Source organism: Batrachochytrium dendrobatidis (genome assembly GCF_000203795.2).
Source record: "Batrachochytrium dendrobatidis JAM81 unplaced genomic scaffold BATDEscaffold_4, whole genome shotgun sequence".
NCBI classification, from domain to species: Eukaryota; Fungi; Chytridiomycota; class Chytridiomycetes; order Rhizophydiales; genus Batrachochytrium; species Batrachochytrium dendrobatidis.
In genome coordinates this window covers 442241-464053 of record NW_006281102.1, presented here as the reverse complement: position 1 = coordinate 464053, position 21813 = coordinate 442241, and the positions used below count along the sequence as shown (strand labels likewise).

The 21813-nt window shown below is 39.8% G+C and overlaps 6 protein-coding genes across 6 annotated transcripts; 3 read left to right on the top strand and 3 right to left on the bottom strand.

The window, feature by feature from the left end:
- Positions 1 to 170: 170 nt before the first annotated feature.
- BATDEDRAFT_7306 (Sm-like protein LSM7) lies at positions 171 to 757 on the bottom strand (the record flags this gene model as incomplete). Its single annotated transcript, XM_006677648.1, has 4 exons — positions 171 to 304; positions 379 to 450; positions 558 to 627; positions 722 to 757. Coding segments are annotated over 4 exons (312 nt in total), but the record flags the coding sequence as incomplete, so codon positions are not given.
- Positions 758 to 1354: 597 nt separating this feature from the next.
- BATDEDRAFT_23909 (Elongator subunit IKI3) lies at positions 1355 to 6157 on the top strand (the record flags this gene model as incomplete). The annotated part of the gene is made up of 10 exons (XM_006677807.1): positions 1355 to 1570; positions 1695 to 1874; positions 1932 to 2013; positions 2074 to 2154; positions 2208 to 4505; positions 4592 to 4689; positions 4782 to 4845; positions 4928 to 5251; positions 5341 to 5584; positions 5719 to 6157. 10 exons carry the CDS (start codon positions 1355 to 1357, stop codon positions 6155 to 6157), a joined length of 4026 nt encoding a protein of 1341 aa, XP_006677870.1.
- Positions 6158 to 10683: 4526 nt separating this feature from the next.
- Positions 10684 to 12339, top strand: BATDEDRAFT_19191 (deoxyhypusine synthase; the record flags this gene model as incomplete). Its single annotated transcript, XM_006677741.1, has 6 exons — positions 10684 to 10893; positions 10972 to 11139; positions 11223 to 11441; positions 11512 to 11598; positions 11663 to 11872; positions 12130 to 12339. 6 exons carry the CDS (start codon positions 10684 to 10686, stop codon positions 12337 to 12339), a joined length of 1104 nt encoding a protein of 367 aa, XP_006677804.1.
- Positions 12340 to 13163: 824 nt separating this feature from the next.
- On the bottom strand, positions 13164 to 14705 carry BATDEDRAFT_23906 (uncharacterized protein; the record flags this gene model as incomplete). Its single annotated transcript, XM_006677806.1, has 5 exons — positions 13164 to 13361; positions 13386 to 13993; positions 14086 to 14163; positions 14251 to 14444; positions 14524 to 14705. The coding sequence occupies 5 exons, from the start codon at positions 14703 to 14705 to the stop codon at positions 13164 to 13166; spliced, it is 1260 nt and encodes a 419-aa protein (XP_006677869.1).
- Positions 14706 to 15353: 648 nt separating this feature from the next.
- Positions 15354 to 16778, bottom strand: BATDEDRAFT_23905 (uncharacterized protein; the record flags this gene model as incomplete). The annotated part of the gene is made up of 4 exons (XM_006677805.1): positions 15354 to 16011; positions 16079 to 16504; positions 16629 to 16732; positions 16767 to 16778. The coding sequence occupies 4 exons, from the start codon at positions 16776 to 16778 to the stop codon at positions 15354 to 15356; spliced, it is 1200 nt and encodes a 399-aa protein (XP_006677868.1).
- A 1922-nt stretch (positions 16779 to 18700) lies between these two features.
- BATDEDRAFT_23904 (uncharacterized protein) lies at positions 18701 to 21104 on the top strand (the record flags this gene model as incomplete). The annotated part of the gene is made up of 6 exons (XM_006677804.1): positions 18701 to 19385; positions 19560 to 19615; positions 19742 to 19889; positions 19987 to 20006; positions 20088 to 20889; positions 20974 to 21104. 6 exons carry the CDS (start codon positions 18701 to 18703, stop codon positions 21102 to 21104), a joined length of 1842 nt encoding a protein of 613 aa, XP_006677867.1.
- Between the last annotated feature and the right edge of the window lie 709 nt (positions 21105 to 21813).

Here is a 21813-nt window from a genome sequence, read left to right as displayed (position 1 = left end):
TTGTATATATCCTTGTCACATCAAGGATGGTAAATCTAGACACAACCAATTCTTATTCATCTTAGCCTGCACACGATCCCAACAATTTAAGCTTTTTACCCGCTCATATCTTGAAAACTGTAATTAGATTGCTATTCTTGCTACAAAAACAAATAGTTTCATTATGCACCCTCTGCAGCTGAAAATGGGTCTTCTGTTTCTTCTGTTCCATCAAATGGTGAGATTAGAACCATGGGTGGTGCTCGAGTCACCACCAGTCCAATCTTGCGAGTTTCTCCTGTCAATACTGACGGATCTGATGAATCTGATTTATTCCAAGAATTACTGATACAGATCATATACAGTTCAAATTCCACATGACAAACGTATACATATTACCTCGAATAAACTCTTCTGCATCGTCCAACACCAAGTTGGAGAGTGGATCATAGCCTTTGAGGATTCCAGCAACTGGTCAATCACAATGTTAGAATCCAGGAATAACCAAGATTGAGCTCAAATACAATGATCTGGACAGAGTTGATGATTGGGTTCATACGCAAATGAACACTAAATACCTTGACGACCTCCTTGGAACTGCACAATGATTTTCTTGTTGCTGTATTTAGTTAGATCCAGAATGTTCTCCTGTGATGAGTACAGTAAAGATTCAATGACATTGGTAGCATTCCAGTTAGTAAATACATCTGTAAGCAGCAGCAATCCATGCTTTAGACCCAACCTTTTTGGGTTTCTCTGTAGGTCGTCCATGGCCGCCATCTTTAGAGTTGTAACCACCTCTGCCTCCACGACCACCTCGAGACTGTCCTCGTCCGCCTCGACCACCTCCGTCTCTACCGCCTCTGTTGTTATAATTGCCTCGTCCATTAGGACCACTCTCGCCTCTTCCTGCACCACGTTGCACACTCTGGTCCATTAATGTATGCTATAAATCAAAGTTGCGAACCGACGAGGAAAATTGAATCGCAAATGAACATTGACAAGATTCATTAATCTACCGACTTATTCTCTTGCATAAAGTATTTATATTGGTTCAACTCTACTCAGACTTTCAGGTAAATTTCATCATGTTTTAAAAATCATTCAGATAACATTGAGCAGGTTGCTGCTACGACATTTTAGAACGTGAATTCATAAAACTGCACAACTATTTCAGATTGTCATTATAAAAGACACGAATGATGAACACTTGTGCCATTCGAATCAGCAATCCATCAATGTTTGCAAAGAGCAACAAGAATCACATAAAAGCGATTGAATGGATTTTACGTGAATATCGCTCAAAAACACTTGATTGCTGGCAACCTCGTTTGATTTTTTCATTCCATTCTCATTCTCATTGTCGTTAACTGTAATGAAGAGTCTGACAGTCCTTTCTGAAAAGACAGCTTCGTTGGTTAATTCTACTGATCAGCAGCTGGAATTTGACACTTTGAATCCATCTTCTTACTTGGGATTAGGCATTGCAGTGGATTCTGACTCGCATCATGTTTATGTTGCTCTACATTCTGCTGCTGACTCTACCCAACCGAATGCCACAATCGCTATTTATAGAATCAGCGAGCATGAGGTAATTGCTGTTATAAAGATTGCTGTGTGTACAATCCAACGATTGTTTCCGAGCATAACTGTTGATCATCAATGTGTCTGTTTCGGCTGTTTACAAAATATAATTTTAATGACTGGAAATATAGAATGCACCGTTTGATATAGCAAGAATAAACTTGGACAGCGACACTGCGTTGTTGCACAACCCAACTATTGCTGGAATGCAGTATCTCGCAGACTCTTGTTCTCTCTGTATTGCCCTTCATTCTGGCGATATCTTTCTCGCTCGCTTCGATCATTCACAGAATAATACTCTTTCTCCTACGGTAATATCAATTTGTATCTAAAAGTGTAGATTGAATCTTTAACATTTTAATCAATAGGTCGAGTGTGTTGGCATTATCGATAGTGGAATCAAAACTATGTCTTGGAGTCCGGATCTTGAATTGGTCCTGTTCGTCACTGGTGAGTTTCTGTATTGAAGCAATTCAATTGACATGGATTGCTCATTCATGTTTATATTAGGATCTGGAACTATTCTGGAAATGACGCAGGAATTTGAAATGATTTCCGAGGCTCCCATTCATGTGGACAGTCACGGTGAAGGTGAGTGCAGATATCCAATCAGTAATCGTTTTATTAAATGATGTTTTGCTCAGTCATTCATCTAAATCGGATTTTTGTAGCTATTCCCGTGTCGGTTGGATGGGGTAAAAAGGAAACGCAGTTTCATGGTAAAGCAGGAAAACAAGCTGCAGTCGAGAGCACGCTACCAGTTACAGATGCTATTCATATCTCGCCTGACGATACTATGGCTCCATCACTCACATGGCGTGGAGATGGCAACTTTTTTGCTTGCTCCTCCGTCAACGAATCTAAACAGATGCGAACTATTTGCATCTACGATCGTGAAGGTGTCCTTCAAAGCACCAGCGAATATGTGGCTCAATTAGAGCATCCCTTGTGCTGGCGTCCATCTGGAAATCTTATTGCTGCATCACAGCGTCTTCCTCATCGTCATGACATTGTGTTTTTTGAAAAAAATGGATTGAGGCATGGAGAATTTACTTTGCGTAATGCTCAGGACATTGTGCTGGATCTTCAATGGAATTCTGATTCAACCGTATTGGCGATTTGTGTTGAGCAAGTCGTGGATGAACATCGAGTCACTGTTGTACAACTGTGGGTTTGTAACAATTATTACTGGTACTTGAAGCAAGAGATTTTCCCTACATCTACACATGCATCATTTGTGTCGATCCTATGGGATCCTGAAATCTCTACCAAACTACATGTTTTATGTGCCAATGGAGATTATCGCCGTTTTCAGTTTTCGTCAGATGTACTAACTAGCTCGTCATTGTCGCCTGAAAACGAAGCTGTGGTGGCAGTAATCGATGGTGCAAACGTGCTACTGACTCCCTTTAGATCTAAAAATGTTCCGCCGCCAATGAGCTATTCCAAAGTAGTTCTTCCGTGTTCAGCAAAACACATTTCATTTTCTCCATCCGTCCCAGTAAACCGCATGAGTGTTTTGTTGGCCAACAATACCATTCAGTTTTGGGATAACATACATCAAGATACCGCATCTCTTGAAATGATTGGACAATTGGTTTTGTCCAAATGTGAGCACCAAATTCGACAGATTTCATGGGTTGAATCTAATGTCTTGGTGGCTCTTGCTTACGATACATCACTACACACTGATCGTGTCATTGCATATACATTTGATCATTCAACCACCAATTTTACTGTGATTGACACCAAGGAGATTTCATATCAAAAACAGTACATGGAGGTCCTTCGATTGTACAATAGCATTTCTGACAAGGTTCTTGCGCTTCAGTTACTTTCTGGCACTATCCTCCAAATTAAAAAAATTGGCGACTCATGGTGTGCAGTTGATGTGCTTACATTTCCGTCAGTATGCACATGGATGGCATGTGTCTGTTTAGGAGAGAGCAAAGACACAAAGGAAATGGCATGGATAGGTCTTAGTGAACGAAACAAGCTATTTCTCAATGATCAGATCCTTAGCGTAGACTGCACATCTTTTTTGATCCACAAAGAATTCCTCATCATCACAACATTGACACATACGGCTCGGTTTTTATCTCTTTCTCTCCCTCTTTACGAATTCAAGTTTGATGAACACACACACAATACAGTGTTTAATGAACTTCATCGTCGCGTTGAACGTGGATCACATATTATTGTGGCCGATGTATCTGATGTGAAGCTCGTGATGCAGATGCCAAGAGGAAATCTTGAATCGGTGTTTCCTCGTGCACTTGTTCTTTCTACAATCCGCCATGCCATTGATCGATTGGATTACAAAACAGCGTTTATTGCTTGTCGAAAGCATCGTATCGACATGAATTTTATCTTGGATCACGCTCCCGATGCTTTTTGGCTACATATTGAAGACTTTGTTCGTCAAGTTGACGATATAGATCATCTAAATCTGTTTATTTCTAGTATGCGAAATGAGGATGTGACAAAGACCATGTATTCAGCAAAAAAAACTATGGTGGATGTGGATGTAAAGGACAAGGTGAACATGGTCTGCCAACGCATGAAGGCTGTAATGGATACTATTGATGCTACCAAATACATTCAGCCCATTCTTACATGCGCGGCATGTCATCAACCACCCGACATAGAATCAGCCATGCGACGCATTTACACTTTGAAAACTACACACTCACTCTCAGCGGCCGAAACGGCTTTGATGTATCTGATTTTTCTTGTAGATGTTGATAAATTATATGACGTTGCTTTGGGAATGTACGATTTTGGACTCGTGTTGATGGTTGCTCAGCACTCACAAAAGGATCCACGAGAATATTTGCCGTTTTTAAAGGGATTGCAGGTTTTGCCCATGTATTATCAAAGGTTTTCCATTGATGATCATTTGGCAAAACACGCTTCTGCTATTCGAAATTTGAGTCAAGCAGGTAAAGTGTTTGGTTCAAGACATGACGAGTTTTAAATGGAATATACTTTTGACTTTTGTTTGATTTTAAACCTTGTATATATTTAGGCGATGAGCATTTTGAAGAATTAATTGCTTATTTGAAACGGCACAAGCTTTACCAAATCAGCATCACACTTTACCCAAAAGACTCGGCAAAGCACAAGGTAAAGTTTAATTATGGAGAGATTTAGATGTGTGAGGTCATGTCGAGCTAGTCCTACTGCTATAGTTTACGCTGACTGTTTGATATATTTAGACAATGCTACTTGAGTTTGCTGAATTTCACTCAAACAATGGCCAGTTTGATGAAGCTGCAATGCGTAAGTTTATTTGTTGATATAAAACCATGTTTTGGTAAACAGCCTGCTTATTAGATCATTTACATGTATTATGTATGAGTAGTCTATGACATGGCTGGCGCGTACCCACAGGCTCTTGAGGCATACACTAATGCTGGTCAATGGCAAGAAGCCTATACTATTGCAATCAACACTTCAATTTCCGAGTTTGAGCTTACTCAAATGGCAGAAACTTTGATTGAGATTCTGACAGAACGACGCGAGTTTCAATCTGTGGCACGGATATGCTTGGATATTCTTAATGACTGCCAACGAGCAGTTGAGGCTCTTGTTGCTGGGTTTTTTTGGAAGGATGCGATATTGGTTTTAACAGTACACAAACAGCCATCACTAAAAGAGTCGATGGTTTATCCATCAGTTATCAAAGGTGTGTTCTACATTCAGTATTTTTAAATCGCAATAATGTTTATACACTGCTGTTATATTAAACTGTTTTATTTTTATTGGATGATCCAGCCTACGATCACACTTTGATGGAAGTCGAGGAGATGACTGTGACGTTTGATAAGCAACGGAGTCGACTAGCTCAAGTAAGGCGGGAAAAACAACGACAACAAGCATCTGCTGCCGCTGGAGGAGAGCCAACTGATGACCGATTGGATGATATTGACATGTTTTCAGATACATCTTCCATGGCTACAACAAGAATTTCTGGGAGTGTAACCAACAGTCGCGCATCAATGATGTCCAGCCGTACTGGGTAAACCTTTCTGCCTGTATACATGCTGTGGATAAACTTGATGATATCACTGGGGATTATAATGGATAAACATGCTTATATTGCACATTATACTAACTCGATGCATTTCATCTTGCTGTATACACTGTATTTAGTCGTACCAGTAAGCAACGACGTAAGATGGCACGCAGAAGAGCAGCAGGCAAAGAGCCAGCATTTGAAGACGAATTTCTGATTGCTTCCCTGTGTAAAATCGTCAAGCGCTCCACAGTACTTTCCCAAGACATCTCTTTGCTCATCCGTGCGCTTGGATCTTTTAACGAAATGGATCGTGCTAGCAAAGTGCAGGGCTATTTCAATGAGCTTTTAAACGTAATTAAGCGGGGGTACAAGGAAATTTTCATTGTCGAAGAAGCACAACAAACAAAAGATGAGAAACCTGCAGTCGTTGTTTTTGGTGGAAAAGACAAAAGCGATGCAGTAGACCGTGATGTTATTTTGCCCGTCCCAATTGTGATTGAGAAACCACCCATGGTATCTGATAAATGGTGGACAGACTCATTCAGCATGGATACAATTGCAAAATCTTTATAGTAGAAAAGTTGGCATTATTTGCTGTCATATTACACTTTGCAAAACTGATTTCATTAAACTACTTGCACCGATACTTGCTTCCAACCTTCTTATTTGGATTGTGAATTGGAGTGGTGTTGAACGATTTGTTTATTTCGAGTTGCTATGTGAGTAAAAAATAAAGAAATACTTGAATCATTTCATTGATGATTTTCCAACTGATTTAGGCAGTTTTTTAAGAGAGTCGTCCTGCAACTCATTACTTTTATAGTAATGTGGAGCTACTTCCATCAGCCAATCTGGTTGAATTTCAATCACCTGCCTAACAAACCTACAATTTTCCAAAAAAATGCAACTCATAAGTAAACCAGCTATACAGGAAACATCATATATAGCAACTTACTCTCTGGTAGTGTATACAAGCTCAAAATACACGATCCATTTGGGTTTCTCCAGCCCATTCAAACTAGAACTAGGATGAATACTGACAGTCTGACCATGCTTGATGGTGCGAAACGTATCACCTCCACGCTGTAAAGTAGCTGTATGATAAAAATAACCAGCAGTAATTGCCTTTCTAATAGGCGCAGTATCACCAGGATCCGAGTTGGATATTAAAGGAACTTCTGTTCGCTCCATAAGACCAATAAGCTGATCACGAACATCTCGCGCTCGCTTCATTGAGCGATGTTGAATGAAATTTTCAAAGCACCATTGAATCGAGTAGTTGGTTTCTACCCATGCGTTCCAAACAGCAAGTAGAGTAAGATGATCACCACCTGGGCGAAAAAAGTTTCTACGAGCTTGATCCGCATGAACTGCACGATCTTTTGGTCGATGAAAAATGGCGTTTCCAATAGACAACATGGCAATAATAGATACAATCTAGCAATACCATTCAAATAACAGGATAGTCAGTTATACACTAGGCATAAACTATTTGCTTTTTAACCTTGCTGAATCATGGCATAACATGGGTTAGGGTTACGATCTGAAAGTCAAAATTACCTCTTCAGTACATCCATACGTCTCTGCAGCAATGATAGTTTTGCTCATCATAGGATCAACAGGAAACTCTGCCATTCTTCGTCCAAGCTTCGTCAACTCACCACGATCATTCAAAGCACCAAGAGCATACAACTGCGCCAATGATTTGATCAATGTCTCTGCAGGTGGTGCATCCATAAAATCAAACGACATGAGATCGTTGATACCAAGTGATTTAAGCAAAAGAACAGTGCTGGCCATGTTGGAACGTTGAATGTCCGGAATCGTGTTTTCTTCTAGTTCATTTTGGTATGCCCATGCTGTGTAAAGACGAAAGCATTTTCCTGGACCGACACGACCAGCACGGCCTTTACGCTGATTGGCAGATGCCCGAGATGCCTTTACAATTATCAATACATCATTATTACGAAAAAAATTAACCATTGGCATTAGCAAATCTGCAACATAGCCATCTAATAGCTCAACAAATCAAAAGCACATACTGGAACAACAACAAGAGATTCCATTCCTGTCTGAGGATTAAAGCTTTTTTGTTTACAAAATCCAGGATCAATTACAAACACAATACCATCAATCGTGATTGATGTTTCAGCGATATTAGTTGCAAGTACAACCTATATCCAATAAAAGATTTGGTAAACAGATATAACCAGTCAAATCAGCATGTGCACAATAACAAAAGCTTTAAATTGAAACAATTCACTTACCTTGCGAGCTCCTTCGGGAGTAGGCTCAAAAATCTTGCTTTGCATATCCGAGGGCAGATTAGCATAAATGGGGCAAACAATGAGCTCCGCGATGCTGCTTCCAAGTTGTTTACATGTAAGCATTAAACCTTCTTGTGCACTTTCAATCTCTTCTTGACCCTAAAAGCATTTATCAGATAAAAACAAGACTCAGTATTTTTTCGATAGGCCAACTCAAGCAATCAGTAAAATTCCATTATACCGTTAAAAACAATAGAATATCGCCCTTGTCCTGTGTGATATGAATCGTCATAATAGTGGTAATGGCTGCAGCTAAATAGTTGGCTTCTGGAGCAGCAGTGTGGTATACTTCAACAGGAAATTTACGCCCAGGAACATTGAAAATAGGAGCATCGTCAAAATACTCGGAAAATTTCTTGGCATCCATAGTAGCGCTAGAAATAATTAGTTTTAAATCGGGACGAAAACGAGCAATGTCTTTGACAAGACCAAAAAGAATATCGGTATGAAGTGTCCGTTCATGCGCTTCGTCAATGATAAGACAACTATAACTTGCAAGATCTGGCTCTGTAAGAAACTCTCGCAAAAGCATACCATCGGTCATGTATTTTATAATGGTTTTGTCGGATGTACAATCTTCAAACCGAATTGAGTAGCCCACTTCATAGCCAAGTTTAGTCCCCATTTCCTCAGCTACACGAGCTGCAACAGACATGGCGGCAACACGACGAGGCTGAGTACATCCAATCTTTAATTTTCCTCCTTTAGTGTACCCCATCTCTGCAAGATATTGTGGAAGCTGTGTAGTTTTTCCTGATCCTGTTTCGCCAACAATAATCAAAGTTTGATAGTTGTCCATGGCTTCCAAAAACTGCTGGCGATACGCATAGATTGGTAAAGACTCGCGGACTTCCTTGATTGACATGGCTGCATCACATTAAGCATAGAATTGTAAATAGATATACATGACTTTTACTTTATACACCTCATTCTATACATGATTTCAAATTATACCTTTTCTTTCAGACTCGCTTATTTGGTTAGCACTGTCTTCCATGCTTGCTTGAATGATGGCAGCATTTTCTAAAACAAATTCAATTTGCTGCTGCTCATCCACAACATAGTCGTAGGCATCATCAACAGCACCGTGTTTATCTTTGGTGCCAGGTTTCCCTATGGATTTGACGATCTGGTTCTGCTCCCACTGGTCCTGCTCCGTCACGAATGCATCTGGATCACCTATAGCGTCATCGTACCGCCGATATAGCACAGATTCTTGCTTTTTTTTGTCAATCTTTCCCTTTTCGGTAATATAGTCATCAGGAAGCAAATATCCGTCAACCTTGTCATTGATTGCAAGTCGCTCTTCAGTGATTTTTAGAATCTTTTTGTTGAGTTCCAACTCTTTTTGTTCCTTTTTTGTCAATGATTCGCCATGGAAAAGAAATTCTTCGTCTGCGATACGTTGCTTGAGTAGCTCTAATCGCTGTGATTCTCTTTTTCCAAGATAATCGTATCTAGATCTATCACGAAGATCGGGCATGGCTTTTGCTCGAGATTCTTTATCATTTGCCAAATGCCGTCTAGCCTTTGCCTCTTCATCCGCAGCCTTGTTTGGCTTATCTTCCAGCACCTAATTTGCATTCATGGATTTGAGAAACTCGAGTTTAAAACCAAATCTTCAAAGCAATAAAAACATGCAACTCAATAGGACCTTTTTAATCTTGTCCTTTTCCTTTAGTCTTTGAGCAAATTCATCCCGCTCTCGCAAATCCCGATCTCGTTCAGTCTCGGAACTACTGTCCTGGTTGTGTGTATCGTTGTCTGAATCAGAATGATTCGAGTGACCATTTCTAACGGGAGAGAATGGCGGATCGCTTTCTTTATTTTGATTAGTAGCAGATGGCGAGTCCTCTCTCTCCCAATTTCCTTTGGTGTCAGTCGGATCTCTAGACCGAAGTTTCCTTTCCTTTCTGCTCTTCTTTGGCAACGCAGTGTTTGAAAAGGTGTCACTACTGTTAGTGTTTTTGCTGGAGTTGGCAGTTTTTATGGGCTTAACCAATACATCATCGTCATCATCCATTAGGAGAGCAAACTGGCTGTTCTTTTGAAGAAGAGAAACTGCATCTTGCTCCTGCTTCTTTCTATTTACTTTTGAAGCTACAGTTGAATGAGCAGCAGTAGAAGCAGTAGTTTTTTTGGACACTCGAGTAAACAGCTGAGTAACAAATTGAACTGTATCAAAGCTAGAAGGGAATTGAGCTTCTTGCTGCAGTCGTTTTAATAGCAGAGCAGGAGATTTTGAGCGAGAAGCAGCAGCCAACACATAATCAATGACAGTGGTTTCTGACATTCCCATGAGCTTCATGATGCCATCAGAAACCCAAGTGCGAAGTGCCCGATCGTCCATTGATGGTTGATTTGAATGGAAAGAATTACAACTGACAAATATTCAAACATGACAATCTTGATTAAATCTGCCGTCATCACACTCGTATTGACATGAATACTCTTTACAGCGATGAATTCGGAATATTCGATTCTTGAACACTCGTTGCTGTCGAGTAAATCTTGTGAATAGTATTCATCATATGATACGCACTCAATGCTCGGTTTGTTTGAAAGAATTGAAAATTAAACAATCTGGATTAGTTTTAACTGTAATGCCAGCATTCTTCTAGTAGATTCATTTTACGTGAATATCGTTAATGGTCTGTGCTTGAACTCTTGATATTAGTCTAATTGCAATCCATACAGACACGTGATGTGTTTGACATTTTCAGTTTTTATATTGCGACTCGATGGATTGCAACTGACTATAATTTAATTATAATGACGGATCAGCTAGAAACAGCACAACCTCCTCAAATGGCCTCTCAGGCAGTTTTTGTTGCTTCTGCTCCAATTCCAGAAAATGCTATTCTTATTCAAGGCTACGATTTCAATCAAGGTGTTGATTACGAAAAACTCATGGCATCGCTGTTTACCACTGGATTCCAAGCAACAAGTCTTGGTGAAGCCATTCAAATTACAAACGACATGGTCAGTGCTCAATCTATATTTATACTTTTGATCATAAATGGTCAATGCAATCTGACCTGTCTTGGGTCAAATTTATAGATCAAGTGGAGACTATCAGATGAGCCTATAGATGAAAATGAAAATGAAGTATATAGAGATCCCGAAACTCGATCCAAAACTCGATGCAAGATTTTTTTGGGTTATACTTCCAACTTGGTCTCTGCAGGAATCAGAGATATTATTCGCTACCTTGTTCAACATCGCATGGTAATATTTCACGCTTGATTCAAATACAGCCTCGAGTTGTTTTCATTTTTGAAATCTGTCTAATTGGTGTTGATATTCTATAGGTTGATGTAGTGGTATCATCAGCTGGAGGAATTGAGGAAGATTTTATCAAGTGTTTAGGACCCACTTATATTGGTGCGTTCTCGCTGCCTGGAGCAGAATTGCGTAAAAAGGGGTTGAATCGAATTGGAAATCTACTCGTACCCAATGATAACTACTGTGCGTTTGAGGATTGGGTCATGCCTGTTCTTGATCAAATGCTCAAGGAGCAAAAAGAAGCAGTGAGTCGGTATTGTAATACAGTATAAAATTGTGGATTTCAGAAATATAACCGTATATATGAATGCATAGGGAACGATTTGGACACCTTCAAAAATGATCAAAAGACTAGGAAAAGTGATTGACAATCCACAGAGTATATACTACTGGGCATACAAGGTAGAGTTGACCACCATAGCATTCACTTTTTGAATTTTAGATTCTAATCTGTCATTTACTTTAGAACGATATTCCAGTGTACTGTCCTGCATTGACGGATGGATCGTTGGGTGACATGATTTACTTTCATAGTTTTAAAAATCCCGGATTGATTGTAGATATTGCTGCCGATATTCGTGCGGTCAACAACGAGGCTGTTCATGCCAAGAAAACTGGGATGATTATTCTTGGTGGAGGGGTGATAAAGCATCATATTTGCAACGCTAATTTGATGGTAAGATTTGAATATACTAATGTGGGATACTTTTACAGCCGTATTCACGTAAAATAGAATACTTTTGTACAACTGCTCTTGGGACAGAAAATGGTTGGACATTTGCTGCACTCTACCACCAGAAATTGACTGCTCATTATGTATCTTGGTATCCTTATTTAGTATTTTATTTTACGTGAATATGGCTGTAAATAATGGTATATGCTCAGACTAATGTGAATCATATATATTGGTATGCGGTGTTTTTAATCTTGTAGCGAAACGGGGCGGACTATGCCGTATATATCAATACAGGACAAGAGTTTGATGGCAGTGATGCTGGTGCACGTCCCGATGAAGCTATTTCATGGGGAAAGATTCGTATAGATGCCAAGTCAGTCAAGGTTTATGCCGATGCTAGTGTGATATTTCCATTATTGGTAGCAGAGACATTTGCAAAAAAGTTTGATCCTAAACTGCCCATTTGATCAGAGTTTTGAACTATGACATGCCCGTAAATGTTCAACTGGCTGATTATGAAAAAACAAGAGCGAGTCTTGATGTGAATTATAATTACAGTCGTATTCATGTAAAGCAAACCACTTGTATTTATCTTGCAGCCAGAGCCTTTACTTTGGAATAAACAATGGTTAAACATTCGTTATGCTTTCATACTGAAATCTGAATGCGTCTTTAATAAACACAGCATCCACCATATAATGTAATCAAACTACCCCTTCATTTTTGACATGGTCATACATTGTATAATCACTAGATTTATTCACTGCAATCCATGCATCAATCTGACCCAAACCAACTCGATCGAGGTTTTCGTGTTTATTGAATCAACGCTAACCAACACCATCAACAATGGATTACAAACGACTGAATGAAATTCAATCCATTTGATAAAAACACAACTGTCAATGGATTCTAGTCCATGTGATATATTAAGAGTGGTGTCATTGTCTAGACACCGACTAGTTGATAGTCCAACTATCAGATATAATACTGTAGTGGTAAATATTATACTTTGATATCGATTTGTATTCGTATGCAGACTGATCAAAACCTGGATGGAAGTTGTTTGATCAAACGGATGACTTGAAACTGTTATTTGAATAATCAACCAGTCGAAATCATGACCATATCCAACAACCGTGTTGATCTAAACCCAATAACCGATCGTTTAAACTATTTATAACAATAACAGCCAGCAGTTTATTTAAACGAGTTACAACAACATCCAATAGATTGACAGTTCAAGTATAGTGTAAATATAGTGCAAATACAGTTCAACTAGTGATGACGCCTACTTTTGTTGTTGGTTCAAACCAAATAGTTTCAGGAATCTGTCCTTGGCATGATGCATTGGATGCATTTGTTTTGGTGACTCGTCTGTCAATGGCACATCACTGACAACCGGCTCAGATTCTGACATAGTTTTGCCAGATGAAAGTACATCTGAATCAGTATCATAGTCGTCACGATCGCGCATCTCTTCAGAATCCTGTAATTTATACAATATGTATACCAGTAAATGCATCACTCTAAACTGCACCACGTCAAACACAAACCACCACGACCGCATCACGATCCCGTCTTTGTGGAATATATATCCAAGTGTTTTGCTGACTTTGCGCAACATGTATCGCTTTTTGCCAGCCTTGTCCCGTCGAACAATCGTGTCTTGAATCCCTTTTTCAAGCGTTTCTTGGACATACACATCGTCATACTTGCCTTGATGCAGTAGAATCGGCATTTGCACCGTCACATACTGTCGCTCGTATGACACGGGCCGTACAATCGACACCTTTTTCATCAGATTATATACATTCCATGGACATTCCCAAACAATCTTGAGCATATCATTTACACCAATGCTCGCAACTGGCACCACCAGATACTGGTACTTTGGTGCAAATGTATTTAGGTCGTCAATAATGCGAGTATATAGTTCAATGTGGCGCCATTCCAAACTGTATTTCTCTTCGTTTTTTTTGCGAAAAAACTCTCGAGCACCGCCTGGATACACAAACAGTGGATATTCAAGACTCATCAGGTAGTCGATTGCCTCTGGATGTTCACATGAAACGGCTCCCATGTATTCAATGAAATGTTTCCATATGGGAATCTTGAAATCTGGAAAAATGAACACCAGATTGGAATCAGACTCGAGTAAAATTCACATGTAATGAATGGATTCGAATCTGAACCATTGCACAACGACTTACGCATTGGCTGTACAATCACTCTTGGCAGCACGCCAGTCTTTTTGAATATGATGGACAGTGTAGACAGCGTATCAATGCCTGGTTCCAGTCGGTCAATATGACATTCACGTGTCAGTAACATTCGACACTGCAAGTCTAGCCGTCATCATGACTGTGCACTCTTACCATAGATATTCTGGTTTCCAGCATACACCACTTTTCCTTTTGGAATGTCTGTGGTTATCCAGAGATCATCCACAGGCAATATAAACAGAATTAGACTGGCCAACAGATGAAGGATGAACCCAGATGGCTGATGCCATCGATCCAGCGGTTTAGTTCCCCATGAAAGAACTGCAACATATACGTTTCTAAGCCATCTATGAATGCACGATGTGTCAGACTAGTACAGCAAATCGGTACTGTTTTTTCATGAGATGCAAGACAATATGGACGTACTGGTAACTTTTCCAAGCGACATCAGCAGATGCCGAAGCAGCATCGACTAGTTTTACTTTTGATTCAGGACTGAGTGTTTGGAATTTGTCATGAGCAGAATGAGATGCTGTAAACACCAGTTTAGTTGCTCCAGGAAAGTTTGCAGCCAATCCAGTCAGCATACTCGCAGAATCAACCGTCATGGAGTGTTTTTGTAAATCGATTGATATCGACGTTTGCGTTATACGCGCCGAACACAGTCCTCAGGCAAACAACAACAAAACAAAAAGAGAAATGCCCTCTGAGTGATTTGAACACTCGACCTCTTGCTTACTAGGCAAGCGCTGCTACCACTGAGCTAAGAGGGCATCTGTTGTTGAGAGTTGTGTAGTTGTAGTATATACTTAGGGTCAAACACACAAGTGGTTGTAATGGTCAGCAATGGTTTGCATTGTTGGCTGCATCATCTACTATTTGTAATTTGATTGGCATGGTCGTTTGATGGTGTCGATAATCAAAAACTAAGATGAATAGGATCGTTACTGTAGCCATTGAGATTACAACAGTTGCAATAAACTAGCAACCCCAAATACAGCACATCAGTAACAGTCTGCTAGTTGTATTATTAAAGATGTTGCATTATTCAAGCAACTTGCGTGTATACATTTTATTGGAGTTTGGGTACACATCAATGTGTAAATGCCAGTTGATAAAAATTCAACTGTACTTTTATAATCTGGAGTATATTCATATGTAAATTAATGGCTAATCTGTGTCGGCTAAAGCCAGGTTAAACTTTAAAGAGATTGTAAAGACCCGAGTAGGCTTTAGACTGAGAACTTCAATGAAGATCAAGGGCTACCAGGTGGTAGATTCAGTATGGACTTGATAGTTTGTACAATGCTTGAAACAGACGCATCATCAAATGGACAATTTAGCTGGATTGTATTTGAAAAACTCGGCACGTATCCAAACTGTTTGAAAATGTCAATGTTGGTTGTTGCAGTGTATTGAAGAGACATGGGCCGACGCTGTCCAGCAACTCCGCAAGCTTGAAGGATTTCTGCCAAAGCTGGATCCTTTAGCAATCCTGTCGATGGATTGGGTGTGTAGTTGAAATTGAGCTGAAGATCCGAGCTTGTTTGCTGTTTTGGCAAAAGCTCCAAATCCGATTTGATTCCCAATCCAGCCTGCTGCTCTTTAGCGTCATGACTGACAACAGCCATATTATTATTGTTTACAGCACTGGATTTGTTATTTGTTTCTGAAAAGTTGATCATCTGTTGAATGGATGGGGACGATTGTAATTGATTGAAATCAGGAGCTAGCTGCGCGGTAAGTTTAAGCTGATTGACCTTGATTGGAAATTTGTTGGGATTGTCAAAACTAAAGCTGACTCGCAGGTTGGCAGATATAGATAACGAATTGATATCCGATAGTCCGCTGGAGATTTGAAAGTTGCTTGACGAGTCGGGAAGTGTAATGGATTCAACCGAAAAAGTAGGAGGTCTAGTAAAAGTTGAGATATACCTGTTAGTTGTGGCTTATGTTTACAATATATACCTATACAACTCACTTTGGGACAAATATATATGCAACTAGACTGAGTGTGAGTAATATTACTGCAATGGATCCAACACACACAGTTCGCTTTAGTGGAGATTCAGGCACGCAGCGACACATGTAAGGTTTAGACTTTTTCGAATCATTAGTAGAATATGGGATACTCGACGACGACTTTGTGCTGACTGACGAAGATGGCTTTCTAGAAACTGGAGATATTTTGGGCGATTTGGTCGACTCAGTATGTGATCGCTTCCAGGAAGGCTCTTGCAGGTTTAGTACGGTTGAGCTGTTGGTGGACGAATACAGCGGATGAAATGGATCAGATCGCTGCTCTTGAAATGTCGGTAGCATGGATCGATGCATGGTAGGCTGGACATATTGGTACCTTTGTGTAGCTGGAGGAGGATTCATGTACAGAAAATATGCTGAAATTAAACTATATACCAACGGTTAAAATTGAATGTGCTGCAGTTTAAAAGTGATTAGTGATACATCAACGATAAAGATGGAAAGAATCACCAAACGTGTAAAAAGCAAGATTAGATTGTGGCTCATGTTACCTTCCTAAAACAAATGCTTGATTTGCAATCGAAGCATGTTTTTGAACTGTAGCAGGTTTGAGTCTGTCCACTGTATCAGTGGCGTGTTTTGTGGCTATTGCTTTCTGGATTATTGGTAATGAGGCTACTGATACATACCAGTGGTTTCATATTAATGATCAAATCGAATTTATATGCGGTCAGTAAGCCAGGTTTGGTCTAGTAGACGGCTAAAAGAGTTTGATGGTTACATTTCCCGACTTATGCCGCCAACAAGATTGGACGAGGCAAGATGGAAAGCCATATCGAGTCACACAAGTGCCACAACTATTCTCTACTAAATACAGAGCAATCGTTTGATGGGCGGTAAATTAGCAAGCATCCGTCATCAAGTGCTGGCTTCTGCCATGTCTACAATTGATTTACAGCCGTCTTTTCCCTTTGGATATCAATTCACGGCGAACCGGCATATTTCACTCATTATATCCTATAATATCCACACAGTTATTTGGTGTCTAGTTGCGATTCGTCGTCTCAATCTGAATGGTATAGCTACCCATTCTTTGAGTGGCTCTGGTTTGCTGAATCAAAGAGATACGTCTAAACAGGCAGTGCTGTTTTTGATAGACTCGGGTAGATAAAGCAGCTTCAAGAATTGCTTTTGGTTTTATTGAACCATTTGCTTTGCTTTTCTGGATTCCAATATAATAAAATTAGCATATTGTTTAGGGAGAGGCTTGAAGATACAATCGATTGATAGTTTGGAATGGTAGATGAACCTCGACAAACAAGAGAATCTAAGCGTCCAAATATTATGGGCTATTGAGACGCTCAAACAAAGTACTTTGTATCTAGAGAGTGGATAGCCGGAGTTTTTGAACAGGGAACCCTTCGATATGGGTTTCACACTTGAATAATGACTGGTCGAATGGGTAAATGGCTGTGCAAACAGTCTAGATATGTATGTAGGGGACTGGCTTGAAGAAGCTGCTTATCTATACAGTATTTCAAGTTTCATTCATATGAAATTGTTTACGACATCAAGCAATAGTATATACAAGGCTGCTAACACTCGGGAACTAGTGAGTACAAATACAACCCGATTAGCTAAAAATAGAACTGTCAAGAATTTTTCATTACACTGACTGTCAAGAATCCTTCATTATACTGACTGTCCAGCTTGTGTAACTAAATACCAATACCATAACTGTCTGGAGGTATAAGCAATATCAGGGCTCCGTAGGTATGTGACTTTTCAAACTCCGTTTACCCGACATATAAATATATTGCAGCTGTGTTCACGTAAATGGGATACCTTGTGTATCTGCAATGACTTTGCTTTGGGATATACAATGGTTAAACACTCGCTGCACTTTCCTATTAGAAGTTGATTCGGTTGACACTATCAATTCTCAAATACAACGTTCATCATATGATGCACACAATCAGATATGCTTGAACTGGATGATTTTTTTGAACGTGTCCTTCTTTTTGGCATAGCCATACGTTGTACAATCACCAGATTCATCTATTGCAATCCAGGCATTGAATTTGACTGTTTGATGTGATTTACTGGAGCTGTGATGTGAACATTTGCTCAGCTGTTTTTACAAACGAACCACACAGGCCAGTGAATCAATGAGTTCATGATAATGCTGACCAATAGATTCGGATGGATTATCATCTCATGAGGACTGTTATGCATTAACACCCTTGTTTAGTATTCCATTTTACGTGAATATGGCTGTAATCCTAGCCATATGATTTATTGTCAATCTAGCTTCCCATTAGATATTCACATTTTAACTTTTTCCTGTATTCCCTAAACCTGACATTCAAGGCTAATACTACCCTAATCATTTATCAGTCATCAAATGTCCGCCACCCTGGATACATCCACAATACAGTCAGTTCCATCAATTGATAATAAGCAGAGGTGTTCGAGCCTTGCCTCGTTGCTAAATCGATTTCAACAGCCACCATCATATATTCCTACCGAGTATGGCTGGACATACACTGACATCAATCAGATCCAAACCAGATCAACACCTACGCTTCAGAATAGCTCAAGTGGACGACATCTACTCAGCAATATGCGTCAATCTTTAAGCAAAGACAATGCCAAGCATAGTCGTGTCGATCACTATACCAAATCTACCGCAGTAGCATCGGAGATTGCCATGTCATCTAGGTCCATATCTGCATCGACTTTTGTCGAAATTCCACAGCTGGCACCCATATCTATGCCATTGGAATCTGCACCTGCAAAGCAAGCCTCCATCGACCTTTGCAGAATTCCGGATCTTGACCGTACGACTACTGCATTGCTGCGATGCCAAACAGTTTCTGCTCAAACTTCAACTTTGTCGCTCACGAAAAATGCAACTCCACCAATATCTCCGCCATACCCATCGTCTAATTCGTCGATTGAAGATTCTACAACTTTTAAAGATGAGCCAAGACAAGCTCCGTCACTGTCCATCAACACACAACCATTCAAGTCGTGTCACCCTCCATCACCCATACTAGATTCGACTGAGGACATGCCTCCTGTTATGCCTTGCTCCTTAATACAAGATATGGGTTTTGGCAAGTCGTTGGTCGAGGAACCTCTTGGTCTACGTAATGTACCGGTTCCATCCGTTGAAAATAGTGTTGGATCCAAAATAGAAGATGGGCAGTATCCTCCGCTGCCCCCCTTGCCCCCATTTCCCTTGTCAGGAGAGGCAATGGCTTCATTTGGCAATGCAGGTGTTTTGGATCTGTTTATACCACAGGGTAAGTTTATACCGTTATGATTGTCTTCATTCCGCCACAGATGCTTCGGCCGTGTAATTGCTCTGCCTACTTTGCTACCAATCAATTCAAATCCGATTTACTAAACCATCTTTTGAATATATGATTAATATTATTTGGTGTTGGATCTGACTATTACTCGATTTTTGATATCAGACCAAAAGTCTTCATCACACTCGCTTTCTTCTGAACTTTTACCTTGTCCGGGAACGGTATGTCTGGCTTTATTTCGTTTGCATGTGATATTTAGTTTTAGATTCAAATTTTAATACTTTTAAAATACTGTATGCAACGATTTCTACTATTTTGGCATTATAACCACTGGATGCATGCTGCAGGATTCCTTTGATCCTGCTGAACTTATTCGCCGTCCAAGCGATGTTGAGTTTGAAAATGATGAAATGGTGACTCTTTTTGGATACTTGCTTTCTCTGACTTCAGACTCGTTGGTCGAGTTTCAAAAGTGTGCACGTTTTCCTCATCAAGGTATTGAGTTTGTGTCATGTTCATATCAGATATACTGGATAGGGTTTTAATTTGGCGCTGATTTAAACTAATCACTATATTTATAACTGATATCTAGACTTATTGTCCGACTATGATGTAAGATTTTAGCTTTACCAATGTACCATGTTTAAGAGCAATATACTGATAGCACTTTGGATATACTTTAAACTCGACCAGGTTGATAAAAATACCTTGAGATTTGCATTACCGCTGAATTACAAACAGGGGCAGCGGCTGACTGAAACGGTCACCATATCTCTCAAAGACACTAAACCCAGTACTAAATTCACTTGGTTTCTTCCACCTATCGACGAGCGATACACACTTTCGGTGGAAACTCTTACTCCTAAAAAGCTCTGCAAATCAAGCTTTACGTTTAATTTCTGTCTCACCTATCACAAATTCACTACTGTGAATGTAATTGTAATGCTTGAAGTCAAAGGGGGATACCGTCATTTTTTTGTTATTAATACCGCATCAACTGCTGGTAAAGATACTTTTTTAAACAACTCTATTTGCTGGAAACACGACGATACTGTCGCTGATTCAATTTACTTGGGTCGTTCTTGGCATGTGCCCCAATATCTTTCACGTATGCGATTACTTCTTGTTTCAAAAAATGGCCAAAGAGTAGTTGGAATTTTCCGTGAAAAAGGAAACTCGTGGGATGTGCAGACACTGCAGGCTAAAATGATGGAGGGCATCGACTGGAACTGCAATGATGTGCATGCCATCTCAACCTGTATTAAACTGTACTTGAGAGATTTTATCTCACCTTGTAACAGGGTTTCCGCGTACGATATTATACGCTATGGTAGCTTAGAAAGCACTGTTGCTAATCAAGATGCTTCGTGGAATGTTCTTAATACTGCATTGAAAACTGGCAGTCCAATCTGGCGCGTGACAATGTGGACACTAGATCTTATGGTATCTATTGTACGCGACTCTGCCTGGAATCAAATGGGGACCAAGGGCATTGGTAAGCTTTGTATATATTCAGTGTAGATTGTTGATATCAAATTGCTGATTTATTTGTTGCATCAATTACATTTGAACAATCCAGTGACAGCGTTTGCTCCTAGTCTTTATACCATTGCTAATGCAGGAACATGCATGCAAGTGGCACGGCACCTTGTTCCTTTTCTACACAATGTGCTCATGCATCATATTCGTAGCCTTCGGCAGTTTGTTTAAATTTTTACTCGGACTACTCTGTATTTATTGCTTTATTCAAGTCTGCTACACAATCTTGTTTGAATTATTACGCTATTATCATTCCAGCACATATTCTGCTTCAACTGGTCTCATTTCAAGCCAATGCGATATAGTAGATGTTGGACGCATACTACTTTAGAATCAATAGATCTGGCTTGATTTCTCGAGTTTCAATTGTCCAGAACTACAGCTCCATTCATGTGGAACTGCACACTATCTTGCAGAGTGCTTCGGAATAAACAATGTTTGGATATTCGGTGTTTTCCTATTAGAAATTGACTGCTTCGATAAACACAATGTCCATGTACTACAAACTGTAGTTTTGAACCTGCTCCATCTCCACTTTGATATGATACACAATCACCAGATTCATACATTACAATCCAGGTATTACATCCAACTTTATGATGTTGCCAGTACTGTTTATACTTGTATCCTAGAATCTTTGATACGTGCACGATCTAGTTCAAAAAAACAGACTACATTTTAGGAATACAGCTATTGTTTTCATGTTAATCACCGTGAGAAAGACCAGTAGACTAATGGGTTCAAAACACAATATTGTCCAGTAAATTTGGCGACAAGCATTTCATGGGACTGGCTGTCTTGTGTACTTTGGCATCCTTATTCGTGGTTCATCTTGCGTGAACACAGTGATGAAACACTGATCCTGTTTATTCTTACACCC